The sequence below is a fragment of the Equus przewalskii genome, chromosome 7 (assembly GCF_037783145.1).
Source record: "Equus przewalskii isolate Varuska chromosome 7, EquPr2, whole genome shotgun sequence".
Taxonomy (NCBI): domain Eukaryota; kingdom Metazoa; phylum Chordata; class Mammalia; order Perissodactyla; family Equidae; genus Equus; species Equus przewalskii.
The window spans coordinates 76,526,898-76,539,864 of record NC_091837.1 but is presented as its reverse complement, the minus strand read 5'-3'; the positions used below and the strand labels follow the sequence as shown (position 1 = coordinate 76,539,864).

Genomic DNA, 12,967 nt, shown 5'->3' with positions numbered 1-12,967 from the left:
CTCCACTGTGTGGTCTGGAGGAAGTGACTCAACTCTTGGCCCTCTGAAGGGGTGGAGAGGTTCTTTTTAAAAAGAACCCCATCAAGTATGACTCTCAAGAAATCAAACCCAGTTTCTAGATTTTCTGGAGGTAGTGATCTCCCATAGCTGGCTCTCCCTGCAACATTACTGCTGCTGTCACGTGGGAATACTGTTTAATATAATGAAAACCATGTTTTCAAAAATAATGAGCATGTAGATGGGGAAAAAATGCATCCACTTGTGTACACCTGTGTGCCAGCCAACCAGACTGTAAACCCTGAAAGGAAACGCAAATCTGAAACACCGTGTTGAGCGCCGCAATCAGTAGAATTCTGTAGAAGGCAGTAATATTAAGAAAAACAGTTCAATCCCTTTTCCTCCCGACATAGGTAATGCTCGTCCTCTTCGGAGGGAAAGGGTCGTGTAGCATCTTTTGTCCTCTCACCCCTCCAAGCAGCTCTTTCTCCCTTTATCATGGCTGACCTCACACAGGGAACAGAAGCCGCGGGGTGCGTGAGGAAAAGCTGAGGCCCTGTTCTGTCTGGTGCGCCGAGATCTAGAGAGCTGGAGCTACTGATCAGGGTTGTGCTGGGATTTAAGCCCGGTAGAGGGTCCATCTCCTTTCTCTGGGTTGAGATGGAAACTCGCTCAGACAGCGCCTGGGCGCTCTGGCACTCGCGGATGCTCTGTGGCGCTGTTCGTGGTGCTGAAGCCCGGGCCGGGGCGGGGAGGCAGCAACCCACCCACAGGCGCTTGGCTGCCAGAATCTTTGGGCTGGGATCGATGTGAGGTGAGTCTGGAAACAGCTGCTGTCCACCGAGCTACAGCCAGCTCCACAGTCTGGCTCCAAGTCTAGCTCACTGGCTCACTTCTTTGCAATTGCAAAACGGCTGGTTCACTTTTTGTCTTCCTAGGGCATTTCACAGAGACCACCTCTGGCTCGCTGATTGGGCCTATCTCTTTCCTGATGTCCTCCCTGCCAATACTAATTCTCTCCCACCCCTTCTCCACTGTACAATATTTTACCTTTGCAGAGCACCTTACAGTTGGCACGACCCTCACTGGCACCATCAACTGAGCCATTTCTCTTATACACATAACCATTCCTCTTCTCTCCCACAGATATTTTTTGTTTTCTCTGCCCCTCCTCCCCCAAGCACTTTCCAACTAAGCAGGAGACTATTACCTCAGTGTGAAGGGTGAGTGAGCCACCTCACCCATCAGAGCAGAACTGCTGAGTTCTCCTTGGCAATGAATTAGAAGAGGAAGAAGTTAGAGTCCCAAAGGATTAGGAAAAAGCTCCTTGAGAAATTTCTAGGAAAATCTGGGTAGTGGTCAGGAGAGTGGGGAATGAGGACACAGATACTAGGAACAAAGTGAAGGAAGGGGCTTGGGCCTTGGAGGTGCAGTTAAAAGACTCCCGGCAGGTGGCACTCTAGCTCAAGGTGCTCTCAGCGAAAGCCTGTGATCCCGGGCTCCACGTTGTGAAACCTTCTTTCTGCTAAACAACCCCACAGCCATGTTTGCAGGTTTGTATTCCTCTTGACCCAAGCACTTATCCAGACTATATTCCTGCTAAAAAGCACTGTTTGCACAATTCTATTTACTGTAATGCACAGTGATGAAGGAGAACATAAATAGAAAAAAGAGGGTCAGTGGGAGGATTTTTTTCCTGGTGTGATTGATGGTGCTCAGATCAGAACTGTTTAATCATCAATAACATGATTCAGCAACTGGGAAATGTAAACAAATTGTGCAACTGCTTGCTTTGGTCAAAGCCCCGGAGGGGCCCATGGGGGTGGGCCAAGCTTGGGGAGGGCAATGCCAGCAGGATGGCCCCTCCCTCCCACCAGGGCAGAGCTGGTTGTGCCTACAGCCTGACTGGCGTGACCTTTGGCTTTTGAAGCACACGCACGGTTGGGCTGGGGTTAATGGCACTTTGCAGGGAGCTCCAATTGAGTAAACAAAAAATGCCTTGCCCTGTTCTAATGGAGCACATTATTCTGAGGCCTAAGCCTTCATCCAGGCCCCTGCAGCTGCTCTGCAGGTCAGTGCTACCAATAAAGCAATTAGCCAATGAGAAAACTCCTCTTCCCCGAGGGGGACTCAAGGGTTTTGTTGCAGTTGCTGTGCTTTGCTTTGGGTTTTTAAACAGGCAATCCAAGTTGATCTGAGCCTCTTACATCAGACTCTAGGATGAGAAGAGTGAAACTGTGTATTTGCTGAGTGTGATATTTTAGGGGACTAGTTCCTGTTCCACACAGGCTGGAGAGCTCACTGCTTCCTGTTCAATTAACCTGAACCGTAGTTGAACTTTGCCCTTTGAACTCACTCAGCAGATAAATACATTAGCTCACCTAAGGAATCATTAATATTTTTCAATCACATAAAACAAACATGAATGTCTGAGCACAACCCAAGAGACAGCCAATTAGAAATAGCGCATGTACCATGTTGAAAAAAAAAATCACAAATGGATGTGATTTACAGAACAAAAAAGGGTCAAGGAAGAAATGAAACGGATCATGCCAACACTTCTGGAAACAAAGAGGATTTTAATTTTCATATCTGCAAACATGAGGGATACTGAGCAATATTTATCAATTCCTAGTTCATCCACACTGCTGTATAGGAAAAATACACCTTACTGTTGGTCTAGTTTCTACCCAGTTCCATCAGAAATCACAACTCCCAAGCCCCATCTCTTCTGAAGTGACCTTGGTGTCTATGCTCATACATGGAGTCCAAAATACTGCATTTCTGGGGACAATTCTATTCCTGATTTGCTACAAAGGAACCAAAATCATTTTTGTGGAAGTATTACTGCTTTTAAATGAACCAGCATAAATGAACCAAACTAGTGGCTTGATTGAAATAATTTTACAGTAGAAAATGATGTTCCTGAGATGTCACTACTCTAGCATATAAACAGATTTTTTTCTGTGTGGGGGGGGGAGGGGAAGAGAGATGCTAAATGCATCTATTTTGTCCTTACCCCTGCACGTCATCTTAGAAGAATGAGAAAACATCCCCAATTGAGTCATTACATATTTCAGTTTGATTCAATTTCACTTCCCACAATTCTGCCTCCTAACCCCTCCCATCCTACCCCCTTTTCATTTTTGTTTGGTTTGGAGTGTGGGCTTAATGCCCAGCTATCCTAGATGAGAACACTTAAAGGAATATCACAAGCGAGAAGGGTAAATCTATTGAACGAGGGTCTTTAACTATGTGGTTTCCTTAAAGGGAAAGGTTGGATCAATAGGATCAATATGAAAGGTTTCCCTGGCCCTGCATAAAAGGGTAAGGGCTTCTCTTTTCACTGGTTTAACTTTACTCTCTGACAAATGCAAATCAATGGATCTGTGTTTACAACAGATTCCCTAACAGACTCAACTTGGGTAAAGCCCAGAGCCTCACCCTGGGGGTGGGGAGTCCAAGCTTGCTCTAGGGGGATGCTCTAGGGCAGAGCTTCTCGATCAAGGCCCCGGGGATGGAGCAGGGAGCAAGCCAGCAATGGCTACCGATCACCCTTAAAGAAGGGGCTTGCTGCCCACTGCGATCCTGCTGCTGCTGCCTGTGGCCTCTCCAAAGAGAGTAGAAAAATGGAACGCCAAACAGGTTCCCCCATAGATGTCTCAATCCAATGTAAATATAAAGCCAAGATTCCTGCAATCTGGTGAGCCAGTCAATCTTGTTTTCCTACCAGCGTAGATTTGGGGAGCAATTGGAGTGAAATTACTACAATTGGAACAGCACAAGTATGTGAGCTCTAGAATGCTCTTTCTGTCCTTTCTTACACGGTAACTGGCTCTCTTAGCAATGACAAGGCAAACCAGTAAAACTGTGGGTTCTTTTCCCCTTAATTTTACCTTTCCCTTTAAAATGTGATGCTTTCCAGAGATTACATGACTTCAAGTCAATACCAGTTACAAAGAAATTATTTTTCTTCCTGCAGGAGAAAGTATATGTATATTTGATTACACGAGCCAAAGTCCAATGCTGATTAAATTACATTGGAGGTGTGCTTCCAACCCAAACAAAGTCTGCTTTCTACAGAAGAGTAATGGATCTTCAAATGGTGAGAGAGGCGCCAAGGTGGAATGCAGAGCCTCCCTTCCCTCTGGGACAATTTGTGTGGGTCAGTTTTTCATAACAAATGTCCACAGCTTCTAGGAATCTTGCTCCCCAAGTAAGACTATTTCTCTCTGCACAGCCCACGGCCTGCCTCCATGCCTTGCCCATCTGCAACTTGTCAGGCATCAGATAGGCTGAGTTACCCAATCAACTTCTCTACCTCCTCCCTCCCTGCCCCTACAGAAACCTGTGCACATTTTTTGGAGTCTTTGCCTTGAGTGAGACTTGGAAATCAAAAAGCCTTTCCCAAAGGCACTTAAGTGGGTTAGGGTGAGAGACTGGGTGATGAGGGGTGCTGGTGGGCCCCAGCCCTTCTTGAGCAGGCTCTGCACCTGAGAGCATAAATGACCCTATTGGGCTTCCTCATAATGGTCTCTCCCCACCAAGAAGAGTATCCCCCTGGAGGAAGTGACTTTCCCCAGGTCAGAAAAAACAAGAGTCTCTGAGAGGGTCGGGGGTGAACATAATCCAGTCTGTAGATAAAGTTTAGGGTTTAGGGTGCCTCAATATTCATCCTTTCCTCCAGGGCCCTTTATCTAGGCAATTATTTCTATTTATTCCCTCCTCATTTCCCTTCCTTTGGCAAGAACCCAGAAACTAAATCTCTTTGCTTCTCCTTTGAGGTTTTCATTCCTCCAGGGATCCCCTACATGATACTACTTTTCCTGAAGACAGTTTCTGCCAACAGCAGCCACCAGCCATAGTGTGGTGGGGCCCAGCACTTTCTTCCTCTGAGCTTCCTTTAGAAACAGGTTCTAAAGGCCAGAAAACCCAGAGGTGACCCTAAAATGAAGTTTTGAGATGAAGACTGCAAGAGAGGCAGGCTCTCCTTCCCTGAGTTCAGGCCTGGAGCTCGGGACGGTAAACTGACTCAAGGCCCTGCTGCCTCTGGGCAGACCTGGCTCCAGAGGGAAGGGGAGTAGCTTTCCTCCTGGAAACACAAAGAACCTAGGGGAATCAGTTTTCCCTCTGCGGCACCCTCACCATTCATCAGGAATCCGCCCTGTTTGGGGATGTTAAGATGGGGTGGCAGAGAGCCTAAGACTACTCTCCAGAAGCCCATTCCCGCCCCCCCCCCCAACCTGAGAGCCCTTCATGTGGGGCATGAGGGGAGGGGCAGTTGTCTCCCTGACTGGAAGGAAACCACCACTCTCCTGGTCACCTGCCCTAGCTGACCGTAGTTTTCAGGACAGGGGTAGGGCACGTTCTGATGAGGAATCAAGGAGCCGTGTCAAAGCTCCCTTCTTTAAGGAAGGGCACTGGTGGGATGATGACCCCCACCTCTAGGAGGACAGAAAGAAATACCTGCTTACGCTCTGCCACACCTCAAAGAAGAACAATGCCAGATTCGGTTTCCTCTCTCCCCTTTTCCTTTTCGTTCTTGGAGAAGGAAAGAAAACACTCCTTTCCTTCCAGATTAAGACTTTCTCTTGAAGGAAAGCTTAGCTTTCTCCAATTGGATGATTTATAATTTCAAAATAACAGAACCGTTTAGTTCTCATCCCACCCCCACTACCATCCCAGCTCTTTCATTCTTTCCAGTAAAAGTCACCTTAGGGTCCCTTCTGGAAGAATAAGCTACCATTTGGCAAGGGGAGCTGTTGGCAGGGTGTATCGGTCTCCCCCACGCAGGAAGAGCTTAAAAGTTTTTTCTTTTCCAGTCAATGCAGGTGTCTCAGAGTAAACCTCCCTACTGGGGATCTCAGAGGGGAAGTTCCCTCCAGATGGTGGGAAGGGGAGGTTGGAGGGGGCTTCCCCAGACTGGTTATCTTACCTTCCTGCCCTGGCCGGTGTAGGGAACAAGATTCTTCCCAGGTTGACACGATTAGCCCAGAGCGGAGCAGACCATTCTGAGGGATGAAGCCCAGGCCTTTGTTACTGGGGCCGCATCTAATTGTCTAACTAACGCATCTGTGCGGAAAGTCTGCCGATGGGAACATCTAATACGAATGTCCTTTTTTTAACGATAACGAGGATGGGAAGGGATCCGCGGATCAGGAAGCCGAGCGGTTAGCAGGCAGCTTTAGAAACATCGTTTCCAAAATTTGGCTTGGTCGTTCCTGCATAGGGAAAAGGAAACCGAATTTCCTGGATGGTTTCGATGGAGCAAAGAAGTTGCTCCGGGCTCTGTCAGACGAGATGCAAGCTGCGATGGCCGAGGGGCGAAGGCCCCTCGAGAACGAGGACTGAGAGGACTTGGGCGCCGTCCCACGCAACGCCTTCGTGGACGCAGCCTCCGGGAGAGCCCGCGGCGAGGAGCGCAGAAAGCGGCGTGGGCGCGCGGGGTGTGGGGGAGAGGGTAGGCAGCCATGCGACGTGGGAAAGCCTCGGGTAGGAAGGGGCGGGCTGGGGCCACGCTGGGGAGGAGCTGCGGCCAGACCGGAGATCCCGCCCGCCCGCCCGGAGCTGGGGAAGCGGCGCGACTGGAGCGCCGGGGAGCCGGGGCGCAGGGGAGCCGGGGAGCTGGCGAGCGCTCTGCTGGGAAGAGCGCGCCGTCGGGCTTACTGGAAACGCGCCGGCTCAGGTTCCAGATCAATGAAATCTGGGTCCACACGTTTACGTTATTGTTGCCAGCATTAATGCTCTTTTAATCTTCTAAACATTATCAGCATCGATCTCCCTCCATATACACATTTGTTTGAGAAAGTGACATAACCACACGGTGGAAAGCCTGGAATAGAAACAAATGCGCAGCCTCTCGCGTGGAGGGCACCCGGCGGCCTGGGGTCCTTCTGGAGCTCGGCTTCTCCTCGAGTCCCGCCTCCTCGGCCTGCTCCCGCCCACCTAAGGCGCGTTAGGAAGGTGTTCTCCAGGCCTCCCGGACTTGACCAAGCAAGGACAGTAGCGAGCTTTTCAATTATTAATCCGAGCAGCCCGCAGGCGAAAATATGTGTTCCGTACCGACGTGGGTTGCGTTCGGCCTCTCAGTCTCGGATCCCTAACTAAACTGCCTGAGAGATCGGCTGAGCCGGGCGGGAGCCGGACCAGTGGGAGGGGAGGTGGGGTAGGGGGCTCTGCGAATGAGGTCCCCGCCCCTGCCCTCGACTTAGAAGATACCTGTCGGCCAGCGGAGCCTAAGACGTCCCCGGCACCAAAGAGACACGCACACACACACACACACACACACACACACACACACACACACGCGGTGCCACGGCAGAAGCCGCTGCGCTCTGCCCCGGCCATGCTGCGCCGCCGTGGCCGTCAGGTGGCCCAGGCGACATCCTGGACAGTTGGTTAAGGGCCCTCGGCGGCCTGAACAGAGTTGGCTCCAGACTGGCCCCTGGGAGTTGCTGCCTGAAGAGGACCGTGCGTCTGTCCGCAGCGGAGACAGGAGGCAGGTTCCCCGCAGGCCGCCCTGGAAGCCCGGGTCCCAGGAGGCGGAAACCTCGGCAGGGTATGTCGTCAGGGGCTCTGCTCCGTCTTTTGGGCGTTGGAGGAAACCACTCCCCCCCCAAAAGGTCTCGATTTTCCTCCGCGGGGCGCCTGTGCAGGTTCTTGCCTGGGTTCTCTCAGGCCCTCCTTGTAGGTGTTTGTGCTTGGTTCAGAGGCTTCTTGAGCCCAAAGCCTGCAGGTTTGTGCTCGAACCCGGGGGCGTTTGTCCTCGCCGCCTCTAGGGCGGTTAATAAAAACCGCGGACCAGGCCCGACCGGGCGCGGTTGCAACCACCTGCTGCCAGCGCCACCCTTTCTGAACGAAATCGTGCACTTGGAGTCCATTTCTCTGAAATCTAATGTTGGGTCAGTCTGAAGTTCCCCGACTCCCTTCCCCTTTCAAATGCTACCCAGGGCTGTGGGTGCACCGAGGCCAGCAGGAAGGAGAGCCATGGGACGCGGGTGGGAGAGGAGAGGAAGGACCTGCTTCGGTCGTGACGGGGTGTGCTTCACCTAAGGGTGAGATTTGCGGGCGCTGGCCCAAATCAGACAGCTTAATTGTGTAGTCCCTCAAACCCCTGTCTGCTTGGGCCTCTGGCAAGACCTAGAGGGGCCCAAAATGAGGAAAAAGAGGGCAACTAAAAGGAGATTAGGAGAGAGAGAAAAGAGGTCTGGTCGGGGCGAGCTGGGGGTGCCGGCGCCGTCTCTTCGAGGCGCAGGGCTGGGAGTGGGGGCCAGCCGCCCTGGCGACCCACTGGGCTTGTTTAACCCCCGGGGCCGAACGGTGTGGGTCCTCAGCGGCGACCCGGCGGGGATTCCGATCGATACTCCTGGCAGAGAAGGCCTCTGCTTTTCTTCTCCATTTGCTCCTGTCGCCTAGCGCTCCTGAGCACATAATACCTACTTACCAGTCCCAGCTTCTGCGGCAGCTTCTGAAGAGACTGATCTCCTGACCCCAAACTGAAAAGCCTCCTATGTAATAATAACCACTCAACACTCTTGTAGTTGCTGATAAAATGGCCAGATAAAAAGGCTAAAGCTCTTGTCCCTTTTCAACTCGGGGTAATAAAACAGACACACATTTGAATGCTTGGGCAAAGCGGGGTCCTCAGCAGGAATTTCCCGCTCGCTGAAGGGGGCTGTCAGTCTCCCGCGGAGGCGGATTCAGTGCTCCTCCTCGGAAAAGCCCGGTACTCCTGAGGCCAGCCCCTGAGGAGTCGCCCCGGGGTAGGTGGTGGGACAGGGAAGCCCCAGGATGCCATATTCTCCCTCATCCCAGAAATGTTGAGGCCCGTGTAAAAGCTGAGACGCCCTAACACGTAAAGCGTTACCTTCCACATCGCTTTCAGACGTACATAGGCAGAAGGCACGTGTTTTCTAAAAGCTGTGTCCTTTGCGCGACAGGCGTGAGGGGGCGGCAGCGCTCTGAGATGGGCTGGAGTAGAAGAGCTGTCATCCTGCATTTAACTGTACCCCCCCACCCCGCCGCAGGCTGCCACGTTCCTTCCGGCCGGCCGGCCCCAGGAAGCCAGCCCGTGCTAGAACTCGCCCGAGAGGAGCTCGGGGAGTTTTGGGGGCCTAAGACAATGGGGTACCACAATGATGGGAACTGTCAGTAAGCCTCCAGTTTATTTCTCACCGCTACTCTCTATTCACTGCTTAAACTTTGCTAGGAACCAAGAGCAAATCAGAGAAAACTGTAGGAGAGGATGAAGAGTAAGCTAAAGGAGGAGGAGAAGGTAGATTTCTAAATCCACGCAGAAGTATTTGAGTCCACCTACTTCAGGAAACTCTTTCAGGGGAAAGCTAGTTTTCTTTACCTTTTCAGATCAACACTGAGGGGCAATTACTGACTGGAAATCGGAATCCTCCAACAGCAGGCAAAGGCAGAGGCTGTCAGAGCGGAAGCGCTCGCTCCCCAAGCCTGGGTGAACACGTTGCTTGTCACAGCTCCCAGTTCCAACAGCCGTCAGTGGAGTGGACCCCATAAGACAGGCTCAGCGGTGCGAGGAAAGCCCCAAGGGAGCGGGAGAGGAAGCCTGCGCTCGCCGCTCCGGAAGCGCGTTGTGTGCTGCCAGCTCGGAACCGCGCGTGTCCCACTACCTGCCCCTACGTAAATCACTGCCACCGTGAATTGTCCCCCAGAAAGCCCGCCGATCCGGAGAGGTCGCCCCAGTGCAAGAGAAGCTGCCCATCTCGGCTTGCACTAGGTTACTGTATGTCCTCCCTAGCGGGGCGCCTGGACACTTTGTCTCTCTTGGCCCGCGGCTCAATCCTGGGGGCAGCGCAACTGCCACGCGCACTGCACTGGGTCTGTGCGCACAAAAGCGCACAACTGCTTGCCAGTCGCAGCCACTGCTGCGTCTTTCTCTCTGGCTCCCGCCGCCCACACAGGTTTCTGCGCTCCTAGAACAATAGAGGGCTGTACCTCGCGGCTTGGCCGCTAGAGGAGGCACAAAGAGCCAAGCCGGCTGCAGAACAATGTAACCAGCGCGTCGACCCGTCCCCTCCCGCCGGCCGCGAGTTCTCCTCGCCGCCGCGCTACGCGCGCAATCAGCGTCCGCTTAATGCAAAGGCGGAGCCTGCAGCCCGCGGCCAAGATGCATTAACTAACCTGCATCTTAATTTCTCAGCACCTCCTCCCGCGAGCGCCTAGCCTCTACCCGGGGCGAGCCAAACCTCGGCAAATCCCAGCAAACGCTGGGAGCAGGGCAAGGGCGGCCGGCGAGTAAGGCAGGGCGCTCTCCACTCCTAGTTTCTTCTCTCCCGTCTTCTCAAAGAGGTGAATGTGGCAGTCCCAACCTTCGCCCTTGTACCCTCCTCTCCCTATGCGCAGTGACACGGGAGCTGGCCCAAGCCCGCTCTTTCCGTCAGAAAGTCCCCGCGCCAACGCCAAGGCCGGAGATGAGCTCGGGAAGCGCTGTTGTACACTGGCCACCCGTTCCCCACACGGGCAAGGCTGTGACTCCTGCCAATGACCAATGAAGTTTGGCTGATATGGTGGGTAGGAGAAGAGCAGAGAGAGCTTTTTCCCTTCTGAAAGGCAAAGCCTCTCAACTGCCTCCACTTAGGAGACTAGTCAGCTTTGAAAACTGAAAGGTGTTGTCTAAACAAGAGTTCAAGTGCACGGGGTTTTGACTAAGGGCAAATCCCGGTCCCTGTGAGTCCTGGAAAGAGAGGGCTCCTAACGGACACCACGCACCCCCATCCCGCCTCCCACAAGTGGGGAGGGTCGGAAAGAGAGGGCAAAGTTGGCCCATTGAGGGGAGGGCGAATGAAATGGGGGGGGGGGGTCGGTCAGCGAAAGCTCGGAGACAAGGAGGAAGGAAAAGAAGTAAGAAAAAAGAGAAGAAAAGGGATAACAGAAAGAAGAGGAGGCGAAGAGAAAGAGGAAATGGAAGAAGACATATTATCGAGAAGAAATAGGAAGTGTGTAGGGGAGAGGAGGAGAGAACCAAGGGAAGTGGCTAGGCGCGCTGACCTGGGGCCACAAACACCCCGAAGCCGTCTCACTAGCAGTCTGGCTCCACGCGACCCTCTGGGCTTACCTGCCAGGCGTAAGGCGGACATGCGCTGGAACTCGGGCTCCTGCAGCCACTTCCACATCCTGCGGAAGGTCTCCCTGCCAGATTTGAGTTTACTCCACGGTTTTGGGTTCCGGAGCAGGTCGGAGAGTGTCCCCTGAGACCGGCACAGCACCCTCTGCGCGAAAATCGCCTGTGGGATGCTGTAGCGCTTCAGCTCTGCGGTGATGCGCTGGGCCACCTCTTTGGTGTTGATCTCCTCCAGCTGGCCCGATGTGGCCACCTGCGAGCCCGACGAGGACGAGGGTGGCCGTTCGCGGCTGGGCGCCAGCACGGGCCCATGGGACTGAGCGTGGCTCGGGTGGTGCAGGCCATTGAGGTGCGACATCATGGCCGCGGGCGGGGTGCCCAAGCCGCGGGACAGGTGCTGCTCACCGCGGGTCAGCATGGCAGTGTGGTGCGCGTCGAAGTTGGGGCTTAGCATTTTGTCGTGGCCCGGCGGCCCGTAGTTGGGCAAGCTCTGCTGCGCGTTGTGGAGGCCGCCTAGCCCGTTGCCCAGCGGCGTGGCAGCCAGAGGGGACAGGCTCTGGCTCATGCCTGGCATCTCCTTGTAGGGGCTGTAGAGGTTGTTCATGGCCGGGAGCCCGCGCTCATCGCGCATAAGAGTGAAGCTGCCGCTGACGTTGCCCGACAGGCGCTGGTGGTGGTGGTGGTGGTGGTGGTGCGGGTGGTGGTGCGGGTGCGGGTGGTGGAACTTGTCCGACACGGTGGAGATGGGCGGCAGAGGCTGGAGCGGCGTCAGCGTGGTATAGGTGTTGCTCATGCCCATGCCGGGCGGGGACGAGTCGCAGGACATGCTCATGGCGTGATGGAGCGGGATGGAGAGCTCGGGCCGGTAGTCACCGCCGTCCAGGATCGAGGCCATGCTAGTGACCATGGCCGAGCGCGACGCCGCCGCCGCTGCCGCTGCCGCGGTGCCCAGCTCCTGGTGCGCCGTTGGCGGCGGCGGCGGCGGGCCCCGCAGCGAGCCAGCGGCGCCACGGCCCGCGTGGTGGGGGCTGGGACTGGCCAGCAGCTCCTGCTCATGGCCCGGGCCCCCGCCGCCGCCCCCGCCGCCCCCGCCGCCGCCCCCGCCGCTGCCGCCGCCGGCCGGCCCGTGCAAAGTGCCCAGACTTTCCATTGTCAGCTCCGGGTTCATGGCGCAGCCTTCTAGGTCTTTGGTGAGGCATCGATAGGCGGTGTAGGCAGCCTTCATTCAGTCCATCGGGGCCCGGGGGCGGCGGGGGCGGCGGGGGCGGCCGGCGGGCTGGCAAGGCGCGCGTGGCGGAGCTCGGCCGCCGGAGCTGGGGAGGGCGCGGGAGTGCGTGAGTGTGTGGAGGGGGAGCGTGCGTGCGGGTGTGCGCCCCGGGCTGCGGGCGAGCGGGCTGGCTGGCGCGCCCGGGGTGGGGGCGGGGTGGGGGCGGACGGGGCGTGCGTGCGGGAGAGGGGAGGGGGCGGGGAGGGAGGGAGGGATCACCGGGCCCCGCCGCTCGGGCCGGCGCGCTGCCTCGCCATGTCCGAGCCCGCTCCGGCGCCGACGTCTTCTGTTTGGGTGAGCGGGAGCTGTCCAGAAGGGCTCTGCCGCTCGCCGGGGCAGCCAACCTACCCTCCCGGACCCGGGGCGGGGCAGCGCCCAATGGGCGCCTAGAGCAGCCACTCAGAGGCTCCGGCTGCCCCGGGGGGCGGGCCTCCTGTGTTCATCCACCAATTGCTGAGGAGGGGGCGGGGCCGCGCGTTTCACGTTTGGCTGACGGCTCTGTGCTTTTTTTTCCTCCTTTGCCACTGGAATCAAACGTCAAGGAGAGGGAGGGAGAGAAGGAGGGAGGGGAAGAGGGGTAGTAGGGAGAGAAGCGAGAGTGCGAGCTGAGGAGA

General features: G+C 55.3%; 1 protein-coding gene across 1 annotated transcript in view; it reads right to left on the bottom strand.

The window, feature by feature from the left end:
- Positions 1 to 12,334, bottom strand: part of ONECUT2 (one cut homeobox 2) — a 43,101-nt gene extending 30,767 nt beyond the window's left edge. The window contains exon 1 of the mRNA XM_008521240.2: positions 11,081 to 12,334. Coding sequence (XP_008519462.2) covers positions 11,081 to 12,311 — 1,231 coding nt within the window. The 5' untranslated portion in view covers positions 12,312 to 12,334. The remainder of the gene's footprint in view (positions 1 to 11,080) is intronic.
- Between the last annotated feature and the right edge of the window lie 633 nt (positions 12,335 to 12,967).